Genomic DNA, 15,750 nt, shown 5'->3' with positions numbered 1-15,750 from the left:
TTGAGAGAGAGAGAGAGAGAAAGAGAGGTTGAGAGAGAGAGAGAGGAAGAGGTTGAGAGAGAGGGAGAGAGAGAGAACAAAATGAAGACTTTGGAGTGGCCTAGTCAAAGTCCTGACCTGAATCCTATTGAGATGCTGTGGCATGACCTTAAAAATGCAGTTCATGCTCGAAAACCCTCCAATGTGGCTGAATTACAACAATTCTGCAAAGATGAGTAGGCCAAAATTCCTCCACAGCGCTGTAAAAGACTCATTGCAAGTTATCGCAAATGCTTGATTGCAGTTGTTGCTGCTAAGGGTGGAGCAACCAGTTATTAGGTTTAGGGGGCAATCACTTTTCCACACAGGGCCATGTAGGTTTGGATTTTGTTTCCCCTTAATAATAACAACCTTCATTTAAAAACTGCATTTTGTGTTTACTTGTGTTATCTTTGACTAATATTTAAATTTGTTTGATGATCTGAAACATTTAAGTGTGACAAACATGCTGTGGTGTGCACTTTTTCACACCACTGTAGGTCTATAGTTGGCTAAAACCCCAGGATCAACAGTGGGCTTTTTAAGAAGCAGTTTAATTACAGCTACTTTAAAGGATTGTGGTACGTAGCCTGTTAATAAAGACAGATTGATCATATCCAGTAAAGAGGTGCCAACTAAGGGTAAAACGTCTTTAAGCAGCCTAGTTGGAATAGGGTCTAAGAGACAGGTTGATGGCTTAGATGAATTAATCATCGAAGTCAGCTGAAGAAGATCGACAGGAGCAAAAGCAGCCAAAACACAGATCAGGCTCTACAGCTGTTTCCAAGGTTCCTATGTTTGAAGACAAGACAGCACCGATTGAAGGCAGGACCTGATGAATTCTTTCTCTAATAGTTATAATTTTATCATTAAAGAAGCTCATGAAGTCGTTACTACTGAGGGCTATACGAATACATGGCTCAATAGAGCTGTGACTCTCTGTCAGCCTGGCTACAGTGCTGAAAAGAAACCTGGGGTTGTTCTTATTTTCTTCTATTAATGGTGAATAGTAGGCTGCTCTGGCATTACGGAGGGCCTTCCTATATTTTTGTAAGACTATCTTGCCAGACTAAACAAGATTCTTCCAGGTTGTTGGAGTGCCATTTCCTTTCAAGTTTTCATGATGTTTGCTTTAATTTGCGGGTTTGGGGGTTATACCATGGAGCTAACCTTCTTTGTTTTATTATCTTCTTTTTTAGAGGAGCGATATAATCGAGTGTCGTTCGCAGTCAGCCTGCAGCACTATCAACTAGATGGTCAATTTGGGAGGGGCTGAAATTTGCATAGGAGTCCTCTGTTATATTAAGACATAACATTGAATTAAATGCAGTTGGGATCGCTTCCTTGAATCTTGCCACAGCAATATCAGATAGACATCTAGAGTAGGAGTTTTTGCCTAATGGCATGTAGTCTAGCAATAGCAGTTCAAAAGTTATTAAATAATGGTCCGAAAAAGAAGGATTCTGTGGAAAGACTATTGAATGTTCAATTTCAATGCCATATACCAGAACAAGGTCGAGGGTGTGGTTAAAACAGTGAGTGGCTTCATGTACACTCTGACAAAAGCCAATTGAATCTAATAATGAGATAAACGCAGTACTGAGGCTATCATTTTCAATGTCCACATGAATATTGAAATCACCTACAATAATTACTTTATCTGTTTTAAGGACTAAACTTGATAAAAACTCTGAGAATTCAGATAAAAATTCAGAATAAGGACCAGGAGCGCGGTACACTATAACAAATAGAATTGGCTGCCTTGTTTTCCAGGTTGGGTGTGAAAGACTAAGAACAAGGCTCTTATAACAAGAGTTATAATTTAGTTTAGGTTTAGGGTTGATTAATAGGTTTGAGTCGAAGACGGCTGTAACTCCACCACCTCGGCTTGTGCCTCGAGGAATATGAGTATTAATATGACTGGGCGGAGTGGATTCATTTAGGCTAACATATTCTTCATGACCCAGCCAGGTTTCAGTAAGACAGAATAAGTCAATATGACACTGATATTAAATCGTTGACTAGTACAGCTTTAAAAGACAGAGATCTGATGTTTAAGACTCCACATTTAATTCTCCTGTTTTGTTGTGCTATTTCAGCGTTTTTGTTTAGGTTTTTATGAACAGCTCCTCTTCTGTTAACTTTTGGTTTTATTAATTTAAGTGGTTGGGGGGCAGACACCGTCACTAAATTCTATTTAATAGAAGAATTGTCAAGATTAGTATCTAATGCAGTTTTGTGGGGAAGTTATTCCTGTCACTCCACCTCTGTTGTGTTGAGCTTCCTGTATTTTTGTGGGAGTGAACCTGGACACCAAATTTCAACTGTGCTTATTGAACAATTGATACATTTCTTCTTGCTGTATTTTCAGAGCATCAGACAGATTTTATCCATCAGCAGTTTCAGCAGAAATCTGACAATGAAGGTAAGTTTGTGAACTGATAGTTCACAGAACAGTTTAGAGGTTTGTGATATCAGTAGCGTAGATGGTTACAAATAATTACTGTCAGTCAGCTCCAGCTTTTCTGTCTCTCAGAGCTGACTTTGCCCACAGCCATGAAACTGGAGGCCAAACGGTTAAAACAGTGTACACGATTCAAAAAGTCAAATCTCCTCTGTTCCAGCTGGTATCCGTCGTCGTCCTCCTCCTTGCTCCACTGTTGACCAGCTGCCAGCAGCCCGTCCTCCCAGTGGACTGCAGTGACATCTATCGCCAAGACAAGAGCCAACCCAGCGGAGAGTACACCATCTACCCCGCTGGAGAAAAGTCTGCTGTCCAGGTACACTTCCCCCTCTCTGGGACGCAGGTTCCCATTTGTGCTGGAATCAGACTACAAGGTATTTCTTCCTGAGTCAGATTAGGTGATCACACTGCAGAGTCACAAAATCTTGCCGTGACAACCTTTGAACCCCAACCAATCACAGCCCCTTGAGAGAGGAGGCGTCAGGGACTGACTGTTCGCCCTGACAGCACCAACATCATTCTCTGTGCTCCTATTGGTCAGTGTCAGCAAACATTCACACGTCACACAGGGGATAAATCAAGCAGCTGTCCTGCTCGATGCTCATTTCCTCCCCGACGCCCCTCGTGTGTCGGCTCGGACCAATATCGGGTTGATATCATGTCGTCTGATCCTGACATCACGTGATAAAGGAGACTAGACGTCACCATGACAGTTCAGTTTGATTTATACTCATACCAGAACTGATCTCGCTGCACTTCTCACAGTGAAATCTCTGATAGAAACACCGGCCTGGTACAGATACAGGCAGTCGCAGCAGCAGCAGAGGTCGTGAATGAACGTGAGTTTTATATTGGTGTTTGGCCAATTCCATGGCAATCAATGTGAATAATTACATGATCATATAATATTCTGGTGTACGGTGTTATAGCTGACGGTACCTTATTAAGTGTGCTGTAACCTGCTGACACCGCTGTCACTGCAGCCGGTATCACACAGTTGGTGTTCAGTAGTTGTGAGTACCGTGTGTGTACTGCTGAATGCTGTAAGTTTGAGTTTTGAGTTGAATTGCTTCTATTCTTAGTTTTTATTTTATACACTTAGAATGCATCTGTTTTATTTGAAGTTTCCATATTTATCTGTACTTATATCTGTCTCTGTGCTGCTGTAGCAGCCGAAATTCCCCTCTGGGGGATCAATAAATGATGATCTGATCTTAACACACCTTGTACTTTGGCAGTTGCCCCGTGGTGCTAAAAGCCTGTGCCCCCCAGCTATGTGGAGTCCTTCAACATGTCTTCAACCTGAGCCTGAGTCTTCAAAGGGTCCCTGTTCTGTGGAAGACATTTTGCCTCGTTCCTGTGCTGAAGATGCTGCGTCCCAGTGGCTCCAAGTACTTCAGACCGGTGGCACTGACCTCCCACATAATGAAGGCCCTGGAGAGACTAGTGCTGGAACAGCTGCGGCCCATGGTCAGACCCCTCCTGGACCCCCTTCAGTTCGCCTACCAGCCCCGGCTGGGAGTTGAGGACGCCATCATCTTCCTGCTGAACCGCATCTACACCCACCTGGACAAGCCGGCAAGCACGGTAAGGATCATGTTTTTTGATTTCTCCAGTGCTTTCAACACCATCCGGCCAGCCCTGCTGGGTGAGAAGCTGGCAGCGATGCAGGTGGATGCCCCCTCTGAGCAAGAATACTGTATGCTAATACGCTATTCACAAGGCTGTTCTTGCTCTCACTGAACTACTGAATAGGTTTGTAGAGTGATTCTATTCACCTCATATATGCTTCCTCTAGGCAATATTATTAGGAAACACTCCATAAACTTTCATTGTTATGCAGATGATACCCAGTTATATCTATCGATCAAGCCAGATGAAACTAACCAGTTAGCTAAACTTCAAGCATGCCTTAAGGACATAAAAACCTGGATGATCTGCAACTTTCTGATGTTAAACTCTGACAAAACTGAAGTTGTTGTACTTGGCCCCAAACACCTCAGAGACACATTATCTAAAGATATAGTTTCTCTAGATGGCATTGCCCTGGCCTCCAGCAGCACCGTAAGGAACCTCGGAGTTATCTTTGATCAGGACTTATCCTTTAACTCCCACATGAAACAAACTTCAAGGACTGACTTCTTCTTGCAAAAATCAGGCACATATTGTCTCACAATGATGCCGAAAAACTAGTCCATGCATTTGTTACTTCTAGGCTGGATTATTGCAATTCCTTATTATCGGCCCACCTGAATAAGTCCCTTAAGACTCTCCAGTTGATCCAGAATGCTGCGGCACGTGTACTGACAAGAACTAGGAAAAGAGATCATATCTCTCCAATATTAGCTTCTCTGCACTGGCTCCCTGTAATATCCAGACTAGAATTTAAAATCCTTCTCCTCACCTACAAAGCTCTTAATGGTCAGGCACCATCGTATCTTAAAGATCTCATAATACCTTGTTACCCGATAAACACTGCGTTCCCAGAATGCATAAATAGTATTAGTTGATAGGTCACTGAGGTGTTCATCAAGCAACAGAGATGGCTTTTCAGCCATGTCGATGTTGTACTGTGTTCATGATTGACTTAGCAAGGTGCGTTCTTGGTAAGGCTCACTTTAAAAGATGGACATAGGACTACTATAAAATATAAAACCCTTACCATTTGCTTTTTTGAAGGCCACAGGCTGAGGGGAGTGCTGCACATTTCCCTGTGAAATTGATCAGCAAGCGAAGCTACTTCATTATTTGAAATTTACATATAAATGTATCCCCAAAGGCATATCTGAGTACACAGACAGTGTCTCATCATCATAGATCTCCACCTGAAGAATGATTTAAGAGAACTGCATGAAGTGGATTCAACACAGCAGCAAACACTGATCAGAGTACATGACACCTTGCTCTGACAGTTGATCTGGGTGGGGGTCAACAAGGGTGTGCTGGCGCCATAGTGTCTCCTTCAACTGTAAATTAGATAAAGACTTCTCACACCTGATGGCCTCTACAAATATGCCTTAAGCACTTTACCACCAAACCACTTGGCGGGCGCTGCCAGCACCAGGATCAGACTGGACACCCCCTTGGATCCCCTCCATCATTGGCCAACCTTCATTAGAAAGGGCTGGTGGAGCTGCCCCCCCTCCGGTCTTCCTCCTCTCATGTTTTGCACTGCTGGTAATGCAGCTAATAGAACACAGATTAGAAAATTAATCAGTTTAATCAATTTTAATCAGTAAAAAAACAAAAACCAAAGTGATTTCCCTGCTCCTTCATTATGGGACAGTGTCAGACCTGAATGCACTTCTGGAGTATCATGTTTAAATCTGCTGCATTTAAAGTTTAATTATGTGCAGTTGCCACATTAGAAATAAACAGGAGGCAGATCAGCAATTTTCTGCCAGCACTCCTCTCTTGCCTTATTTGCAGCAACAGTGTTTCTTTTTGCTGTAATAATTTTTTATATTCTTCACAGCTCTCCATTACAACGACCTGTTTCTCTGTCGAGTGCCTGGTGAAGAAAACCTGGTTAACAAAGGAAGTTGACGCCTGTTATCTCTGATTGGAGTTTCAGGTTTTGTCAATCCGGATGACAGCCTGGTTATGTCCAACTTCCTTCATGGTACACCGCTCAGTGTTACTGTTTTTGTGTTGGTAAACACAGTAATTTGTTATGTTTGGTTTTGTGGTGATCACCTCATGGTGGTAGCCATTTTGTACAGTGGGAGTGGCACCCACTGATTTGGCAAAAAAATTTGAAAAATGAGTTCCCGATTGGGAAAATTCACACGAGCGGCCCCTCAAGTCAGAACAACTCGGATAGTCAGTGAAAAGTTTGGTACATGGCTTGCCGAGTGGACGCCATATTATTATATTATATATATTATATTTATGTATGCTGGGCCACTCAGAGGTTGCTTCTGAGGGCCGCCAACTGAATAGGCCTGGTGTAGATCATCAACTGAGCAAACATTCGATGGAGGAAAAGTATTCATAATATCGGAAAACCTCGTCCTAGCAGAGTTATCGAGCATTTGCTTTACTACAACAGACTCATGACACTGTTGTGATGCAGACGTAGTAGCATTACCAAGAACACAGAAACGGTCAGAGACAGGAACATCAGTGATATCAGAGATCTGTTTCGATACCCCTTGCGATAACCAAATTTCATGTATTCCCATGGTTGTGGATCCAGAATGTCTAAAACTTCCAGAGCCTTAGAATCAGCAGTTAAAATCACCAAGTAACATAATCTTATTATAACTGGTAAGAACAACATAAAATCAGAAACCTCAGATAAAAGGTTGGTGTTAGGGGGTCGATAGATAGTCACAGTTACTACAGACTGCTGAGCTTTAATAACTAAAGCTTAAAAAGTCTCCAAAGTGACACAAAGAAGTGTGAAGTTATTAGAGAAGATACTGGCAACTCCTCCTCCTCTTTTATCGACACAAGTAAAAAAACTGATGATTCTAAAAGTATGGCAGACGCAGTGGAGGACAGCCAACATTCGGTTAAAAATAACAAACTAAGACCATGTTGAGAGAGAAAATCATTAATATAAAAACCAGAGAGGCATCTGATATTCAGAAGTGCAAACTTTATCAGGCCGGGTTCGCAGCGAGCAGGAGTTGATTTTAACAAGCTACTGTGGATTCCTGTGATAATGATGGACATGTGTCGGCAGCGTGGAGTGTGGTTCGCCCCATATGGGCGCCTAAGGGTGGGGTGTAACAGAAGGATCACTGTGCTGCTCCTGCATCACTAAACACACATTTCTTAGTTTCATTTATTACAATAAAGCATGTGTGGGAAATCTGTTGGCATCGTCAACGCCACAGGGCTGCCCTTCGCACCAGAAGAAGAAACAAACAGGAAGATGTGTGAGAAAAAATAAGAATCACACATCAAACCTGCCAAAATCAACACAGCTGAATATTATTTTGAAGCCTTTTATTGATACTGATATGCACTGTGGTCTTATCAGTGTTTAACTTTCATTCCAACCCCTGAAGTAGTTCCTGCTCCTCTTCAAACAGTGACGCATGCTAAAAGCCTGTGCCCCCCAGCTATGTGGAGTCCTTCAACATGTCTTCAACCTGAGCCTGAGTCTTCAAAGGGTCCCTGTTCTGTGGAAGACATCTTGCCTTGTTCCTGTGCTGAAGACGCCGCGTCCTAGTGGCTCCAAGGACTACAGACCAGTGGCACTGACCTCCCACATAATGAAGACCCTGGAGAGACTAGTGCTGGAACAGCTGCGGCCCATGGTCAGACCCCTCCTGGACTTGAACCCTCTTCAGGTCGCCTACCAGCCCCGGCTGGGAGTTGAGGACGCTATCATCTTCCTGCTGAACCGTATCCACCCCCACCTGGACAAGCCGGCATGCACGGTGAGGATCATCTTTTTTGACTTCTCCAGTGCTTTCAACACCATCCGGCCTGCCCTGCTGGGTGAGAAGCTGGCAGCGATGCAGGTGGATGCCCCCCTCGTGTCCTGGATTGTGGACTAACTGACTGGCAGACCACAGCATGTGCGCCTGCAGCACTGTGTGACGGACAGCGTGGTCAGCAACACTGGGGCCCCTCAGGAGACTGTCCTCTCTCCCTTCCTCTTCACCATCTACACCACGGACTTCAGCCACCACACAGAGTCCTGCCACCTTCAGAAGTTTTCTGATGACTCTGCTGTGGTGGGATGTATCAGCGGTGGTGATGAGTCTGAGTACAGGGATGTGGTGGGGTACACATTGCGCTGCAGAACCATCTGCAGCTCAATGTGACAAAGTCTAAGGAGCTGGTTGTAGACCTACGAAGGGTCAAGGCACCAGTGGCCCCTGTCTCCATCCAGGGGGTCAGTGTGGACATTGTTGAGGACTACAAGTACCTGGGAGAACACATGGACAATAAACTGGACTGGGCTAAGAACACTCAAGCTCTATACAGGAAGGGCCAGAGCTGCCTCTATTTCGTGAGGAGGCTGAGGTCCTTCAACATCTGCCGGACAACGCTTAAGATGTTTTATGAGTCTGTGGTGGCCAGTGCTATCCTGTATGCTGTTGCATGCTGGGGCAGCAGGCTGAGGGTAGCGGACGCTAACAGACTCAACAAACTGATCCGTAAGGCCAGTGACATTGTGGGGGTGGAGCTGGACTCTCTGGCGGTGGTGTAGAGAGGAGGATGCTGGCCAAACTGTTAGAATAAAATGTACATAAGTTATCCCATTTATGTTTTGTTCTTAGTGACTTTACTTCTCTGAAGTACACAGCAATGCTGTGTGTGTATGTGTGTTATTAAACTTGTGTCTGTGAGAATAACAGGAATGCAACCTGCTATCCCATGACCGGCAGGGCAGGCTGATACCGTACCAGATGGTCTCGAGAGTAGTGGCTGCTCCAAGGCCGCTCTCGCAAGATAAACCTGATAACACCGCTTAGTTTTTTCTTATGTAGCAGTATACACTTCCCCCACTCCTTAGAAAACTATGTAACAGGAAAACTCCCTAAACTGAATAAAAGAGAGGAGGCTGCATAGATGCACTTCAGAGTGAGTAGGAGATGTAACTGAATGCATCTATGCTTACTCTCCTCGAGTAAAACTTAAGTTAATGCCTTTGTCTTTCTTTCCTTGTATATGATTTAAATGTTCTAGGTGTCTTGAACCTGACACAAACTACACGCCATCTTGGACAGCGTCTCCCACCCACTCCATGACGTGCTGGTCAAACAAAGGAGCACCTTCAGCAGAAGACTCATCCCCCCACAATGCACCACAGAGCGCCACAGGAAGTCATTCCTGCCTGTGGCCATCAAACTCTTTAACTCCTTCCTCTAAGTGACAGTCTGTATGACCCTAAGTAACTAAACTGAACATTGGATATACTCTGTTTTCAGTTTAATTTATTGATATTTATTCATACTTCTCAGGGAGGAGTCTTCCTGAGTGCCTTTCCTGACTCCTTCCTGAGGGCAGGGCTTAAGCAACACAGAGTAGCTCAAATTTCTGAGTTCTCAGACAATTTTCACAATTGAGAATGACTTCCGGATGGGAGCCGAAACGTCTTGATTCTGAAAACAGTGTCCAGATGACTACGACTGAAACCTTTTCTACGATGGACCACTCCTGGACGAAAGAGGGACTGCACCGTCTTATTCTACAATGTGACTCTCAAAATCACAAATAAAACATGCATTAAAAGAAGGAAATTTCAGTATTTCAGAAGAGAAGTTGAGAGTTTTTGAAGGGGATCCTATGCAGTCTGAGATTTCTTGGTGCCAGGAAGTAGCAGTCATTATTGGTACTTCCAAATTGGCTTCAGCTTGCAGCCATGATAGTAGACGCCTGGTTGAACCTGGTGACACTGTCACTGCATGTCACCATCAATCAAACATTTCCTAGATCTTTATGACATTTGTACACACACTCACACACACAGTCACTAGGACAATGTCTGTTATGAACTGGTCAGAACCTGCTGCAAGATGGCGGCGGCAGAGACGCACCTCACAAGCCGGATGCAGCATCTACGTGTAAATGATCACTGTATTGTGACTAACTAGTGCTAACATGTTCCTGCTTGCGAGCATATAAGCGTTTAGCTCAGCAGCTGCAGTAGTTTACCAACCAGACCCAAATATTTCTCAGAGAACTTTGCTTTGTGTGTCGCCGGCGAGCTGAAAGGGAGGCTGCTGCTTTCAAACTGCTGGGGCAACGTCTGGGGTCCTAATGTCACCTGATGTAGTTTTTACAGGTACAAGTTAGAAATCTTCTGAAATGTTTTCTTTAATTCACAGTCATCATGTACTACAGGACCACTGGTAGAAACATAAACTCTGTTTAATATTCTGAAAGAAATTAATAATTTCTGTTTGGAGAAGAACAGGAATCCCTGGAGGTTTGGGATGAAAGACAAACACCCAGACACGATCCTTGTTTTTTCTAAGAGGTGCGACTGGGTGACGACACCTTCTGTAGATATAATAAGAAGCAGCAGTTCGTTTCCTCTGAAGGTGAAGCCACAAAGTCTCTTCAGTTCAGGTGAGTTCACACAGGTAAGCATGTCTGATAATTCACCTGTGTGTAATATTATTCTCTCAGAGGCTTTGGTGATTTTTTTAACCCAAAATGTCTGAATTAGAAAAACGTTGAGCTAAAGTTTGAACATTTCGTTTCATTGTATTAAATTGCAATAATATCAAAAATTGCATGTCAACTGCAAAACAAACTGCGACCGTTTTATGAACTTATTGATAATCGTGTGTGATAATATTTTTTCCCCCTGAATTGAGTCTGTAAGGCAATATTCGTGCTTCTTACTACCACTCTGACTTGTAGTCCTGCCAACAGGCTACATTAGATTAGAGGTGATTCAGTTTTGGTAACTTTAACTTTTGTTCATTCAACTTTATGGTCATTTTGGAGGCTGTAGTTTGTGATACTGTTGAATTGTGTTTGATTATTACTGAGAGGTGATTCTAATATCTTTGGACAAGAGTCACGAAATAATGATTTAAAATCACAGAAAGACCTTGAACCCAAGTAAATTATATTCAACTCAATTTTATTTATATGGCGCCAATTCATAACAGAAGTTAACTCATTGCACTTTTCCTATAGAGCAGGTGTAGACCTTGAATTTAGCCACAGCAATATCAGATAGACATCTAGAGTAAGAACTTTTGCCTAATGGCGTGTAGTCCAGCAATAGCAGTTCAAAAGTTATTAAATAATGGTCCGATAAAGAAGGATTCTGTGGAAAGACTATTAAATGTTCAATTTCAATTCCATATACCAGAACAAGGTCGAGGGTGTGGTTAAAACAGTGAGTGGCTTCATGTACACTCTGACAAAAGCCAGTCGAATCTAATAATGAGATAAACGCAGTACTGAGGCTATCATTTTCAACGTCCACATGACTATTGAAATCACCTACAAAAATTACTTTATCTGTTTTAAGGACTAAACTTGATAAAAACTCTGAGAATTCAGATAAAAATTCAGAATAAGGACCAAGAGCGCGGTACACTATAACAAATAGAATTGGCTGCCTTGTTTTCCAGGTTGGGTGTGAAAGACTAAGAACAAGGCTCTTATAACAAGAGTTATAATTTAGTTTAGGTTTAGGGTTGATTAATAGGTTTGAGTCGAAGACGGCTGCAACTCCACCACCTCGGCTTGTGCCTCGAGGAATATGAGTATTAATATGACTGGGCGGAGTGGATTCATTTAGGCTAACATATTCTTCATGACCCAGCCAGGTTTCAGTAAGACAGAATAAGTCAATATGACACTGATATTAAATCGTTGACTAGTACAGCTTTAAAAGACAGAGATCTGATGTTTAAGACTCCACATTTAATTCTCCTGTTTTGTTGTGCTATTTCAGCGTTTTTGTTTAGGTTTTTATGAACAGCTCCTCTTCTGTTAACTTTTGGTTTTATTAATTTAAGTGGTTGGGGGGCAGACACCGTCACTAAATTCTATTTAATAGAAGAATTGTCAAGATTAGTATCTAATGCAGTTTTGTGGGGGAAGTTATTCCTGTCACTCCACCTCTGTTGTGTTGAGCTTCCTGTATTTTTGTGGGGAGTGAACCTGGACACCAAATTTCAACTGTGCTTATTGAACAATTGATACATTTCTTCTTGCTGTATTTTCAGAGCATCAGACAGATTTTATCCATCAGCAGTTTCAGCAGAAATCTGACAATGAAGGTAAGTTTGTGAACTGATAGTTCACAGAACAGTTTAGAGGTTTGTGATATCAGTAGCGTAGATGGTTACAAATAATTACTGTCAGTCAGCTCCAGCTTTTCTGTCTCTCAGAGCTGACTTTGCCCACAGCCATGAAACTGGAGGCCAAACGGTTAAAACAGTGTACACGATTCAAAAAGTCAAATCTCCTCTGTTCCAGCTGGTATCCGTCGTCCTCCTCCTCCTTGCTCCACTGTTGACCAGCTGCCAGAAGCCCGTCCTCCCAGTGGACTGCAGTGACATCTATCGCCAAGACAAGAGCCAACCCAGCGGAGAGTACACCATCTACCCCGCTGGAGAAAAGTCTGCTGTCCAGGTACACTTCCCCCTCTCTGGGACGCAGGTTCCCATTTGTGCTGGAATCAGACTACAAGGTATTTCTTCCTGAGTCAGATTAGGTGATCACACTGCAGAGTCACAAAATCTTGCCGTGACAACCTTTGAACCCCAACCAATCACAGCCCCTTGAGAGAGGAGGCGTCAGGGACTGACTGTTCGCCCTGACAGCACCAACATCAGTCTCTGTGCTCCTATTGGTCAGTGTCAGCAAACATTCACACGTCACACAGGGGATAAATCAAGCAGCTGTCCTGCTCGATGCTCATTTCCTCCCCGACGCCCCCCTCGTGTGTCGGCTCGGACCAATATCGGGTTGATATCATGTCGTCTGATCCTGACATCACGTGATAAAGGAGACTAGACGTCACCATGACAGTTCAGTTTGATTTATATTCATACCAGAAGTGATCTCGCTGCACTTCTCACAGTGAAATCTCTGATAGAAACACCGGCCTGGTACAGATACAGGCAGTCGCAGCAGCAGCAGCAGAGGTCGTGAATGAACGTGATAGTTTTATATTGGTGTTTGGCCAATTCCATGGCCCGTCCCTTGCAGGACAATTCAGACTCAATCAATGTGAATAATTACATGATCATATAATATTCTGGTGTATGCTGTTAGAGCTGATGGTACCTTATTACTCTGAAGTGTGCTGTAACCTGCTGACACCGCTGTCACTGCAGCCGGTATCACACAGTTGGTGTTCAGTAGTTGTGGGTACCGTGTGTGTACTGCTGAAGCCTGTAAGTTTGAGTTTTGAGTTGAATTGCTTCTATTCTTAGTTTTTATTTTATACACTTAGAATGCATCTGTTTTATTTGAAGTTTCAATCGTAGAAAAGGTTTCAGTCGTAGTCATCTGGGCACTGTTTTCAGAATCAAGACGTTTCGGCTCCCATCCGGAAGTCATTCTCAATTGTGAAAAAATAATTGGACGGGAACTGGAAATTTAAGCTACTCTGAGTTACATAAGCCCCGCCCTCAGGAAGGAATCTGCCTGAGTATCTGTTAATAGCTAGTTTCACCTGAAACTGACCTAATAGTTTCAAGATGGCCCAGTAATCAGTAATCAGGCCTATTGTTTTCTGGCTGCATCTACTTCATCACTGTTAAGTGCCTGATTAGCATGTGATTGGCGTGACCAAGGTGATAATACACTCTGATAGACTTTGGGCAGATTAAATCTCAGACCACCATTTCTGTTCAAAGAGGGTTCTCTTTTTCACAAAAATGGCTTCCTTGACGCCCCGTTCAAACCAACTCTTCTCTCTACTAAGAATCTTCACCTCGCTGTCTTCAAATGTGTGGTTTGTAGCTTTTAAATGCAAATGCACGGCGCTCTGTAATCCTGAGTTAGCGTGTCGTCTGTGCTGATAAAGTCTTTTGTGAAGTGGCTGTTTGGTCTCGCCTATGTACCGTTCTTTGCAGTTTTCTTCACTGCACTGAATGGAGTAAACTACATTGCTCTGTTTCTGTGTGGGTAACTTGTCCTTAGGGTGAACGAGTTTCTGTCTTAAAGTGTTGCCTGGTTTAAAGAAGACAGGAACATCGTGCTGTCTAAAGATCCTTTGTAGTTTTTCAGACAGTCCAGATACATAAGGAATGGAGACACCGTTCCTTCTTGGTTCTGTTACACTTTTGTCCTGTTTTTTGGCTCTTTTAACTTTGTTGATAGCCCAAGTAGGATAACCACAGGCTGAGAGAGCATTCTGAACATGCCTTTCCTCTTTCTTCTTACCCTCTGAGCCTGCTGGCACTTCTTGGGCTCTGTGTTGTAATGTCCGGATTACACCCAGCTTGTGCTGTAGTGGATGGTGTGAGTCAAAGAGCAGGTATTGATCCGTATGTGTTGGTTTCCTGTACACTTCTATCTGGAGCTTTCCGTCCTCTCCTCTGAGAGTAGAACAGTCAAGAAAGGCCAAGCGGTTCTCTTTAGCGTCCTCACCCGTGAACTTGATGTTGGGGTCCACAGTATTAATATGCTCTGAGAAAGCTTCCAAGTCTTGTTTCTTGATTTTCACAAAGGTGTCATCCACGTAGCGGTACCAATGACTTGGTGGTGTGCCCGGGAACGAGGATAATGCCTTCTTCTCAAACTGTTCCATGTACAGGTTGGCCACAATGGGAGAGACCGGAGAGCCCATAGCACAGCCGTGAATCTGTCTGTAGAAGTGTCCCCGGAATTGGAAGTAGGTTGTGTTGAGACAGATGTCTAATAGTTTACATATGTGTTCAGGTGTAAGCTTGGTCCTTTGCTGCAAGGTGGAGTCCTCCTGCAGTCTTCTCATCACCGCTGTCACTGCTTCTGAGGTTGGGATGCAAGTGAACAAGGACACTACATCATAAGAAACCATAACGTCATCTGGGTCCAACTGGAGATGTTTCACTTTGTCCACAAATTTCTGTGTGTTTTCCACATGATGTACTGTGTTCCCCACCAACGGAGCCAAGATTGTAGTCAAATGTTTGGCTACGTTGTATGTGATGGAATCTGTGCTGCAAACGATGGGTCTGAGTGGAACATTCTCTTTGTGAATTTTGGGAAGGCCATAGATGCAGGGAATGGCTTCCCCAGGGTATAGTCTGTAGTACAGAGGCCTGTCTATCACCTCCTCCTTCTCAAGCTTCTGTAGACAGTCTATAACCTTCTTCTTGTAGCCATTGGTTGGATCTCTTTTAAGTTTTTGATATGTGGTTGTGTCTTCAAGAAGGTTGTTGACCTTGGTTTCATAATCGGCTGTGTTCAGAATCACAGTGCAGCGACCCTTGTCTGCTGGTAGAATGTTTATGCTGTGATCCTTCTGCAGTGCTGAGAGTGCCCTCCTCTCTTCGGATGTAATGTTGGAAGGAGGTGGTTTGGCACTCTTTAATGTTGCAGTGACACGTAGCCTCAGGTCTGCAGCCTCTGCTTCGGTCATCTTGTTCTTCCTAATGGCTGTTTCTGTGGCTGTGATGTAGTCCACTGTAGGGATGTGGTTGGATGTAACTGAAAAGTTGAGCCCTTTGGAGAGCACATCTTTTTCCGCCTGTGTCAGGATGCGGTCTGATAAGTTTTTGATCCAATTGTTTCTGTTAATACATGTCTCCCTTTGTTCAGACCCTGATCTCCTGTTGTGCTGGTCCTTTCCTAGATTCTTCTTATTCAAAAGGATGTTAAATTTCTTAATTTGCCGCTCC

At 43.5% G+C, this 15,750-nt stretch overlaps 1 protein-coding gene and 2 long non-coding RNA genes across 5 annotated transcripts in view; 2 read left to right on the top strand and 1 right to left on the bottom strand.

The window, feature by feature from the left end:
* Positions 1-4,008: 4,008 nt before the first annotated feature.
* Positions 4,009-7,571, top strand: LOC122867449. Its single transcript, XR_006375917.1, has 3 exons — positions 4,009-4,069; positions 5,958-6,104; positions 7,525-7,571. It is a non-coding gene; the product is annotated as an uncharacterized LOC122867449 (long non-coding RNA).
* Positions 7,572-7,769: 198 nt separating this feature from the next.
* Positions 7,770-12,135, bottom strand: LOC122867448. The gene is made up of 3 exons (XR_006375916.1): positions 11,956-12,135; positions 11,893-11,894; positions 7,770-7,779 (listed from the first exon to the last, which is right to left on the bottom strand). It is a non-coding gene; the product is annotated as an uncharacterized LOC122867448 (long non-coding RNA).
* The window catches only part of LOC122867428 (microfibril-associated glycoprotein 4-like), a 439,962-nt gene continuing 434,580 nt past the window's right edge, over positions 10,369-15,750 (top strand). The window contains exons 1-3 of one of the 3 annotated variants that reach the window (XM_044178228.1): positions 10,369-10,533; positions 12,142-12,195; positions 12,395-12,550. In XM_044178228.1, the coding sequence (XP_044034163.1) occupies positions 10,384-10,533; positions 12,142-12,195; positions 12,395-12,550 (360 nt within the window). In that variant the 5' untranslated portion in view covers positions 10,369-10,383. The remainder of the gene's footprint in view (positions 10,534-12,141; positions 12,196-12,394; positions 12,551-15,750) is intronic. The other 2 variants (XM_044178230.1, XM_044178227.1) reach the window with 2 other exon arrangements.

This window comes from Siniperca chuatsi, linkage group LG20 (genome assembly GCF_020085105.1).
Source record: "Siniperca chuatsi isolate FFG_IHB_CAS linkage group LG20, ASM2008510v1, whole genome shotgun sequence".
Classification (NCBI taxonomy): Eukaryota; Metazoa; Chordata; class Actinopteri; order Centrarchiformes; family Sinipercidae; genus Siniperca; species Siniperca chuatsi.
The sequence above is the reverse complement of the archived record's forward strand: the minus strand, read 5'-3'. Positions and strand labels throughout refer to the sequence as shown.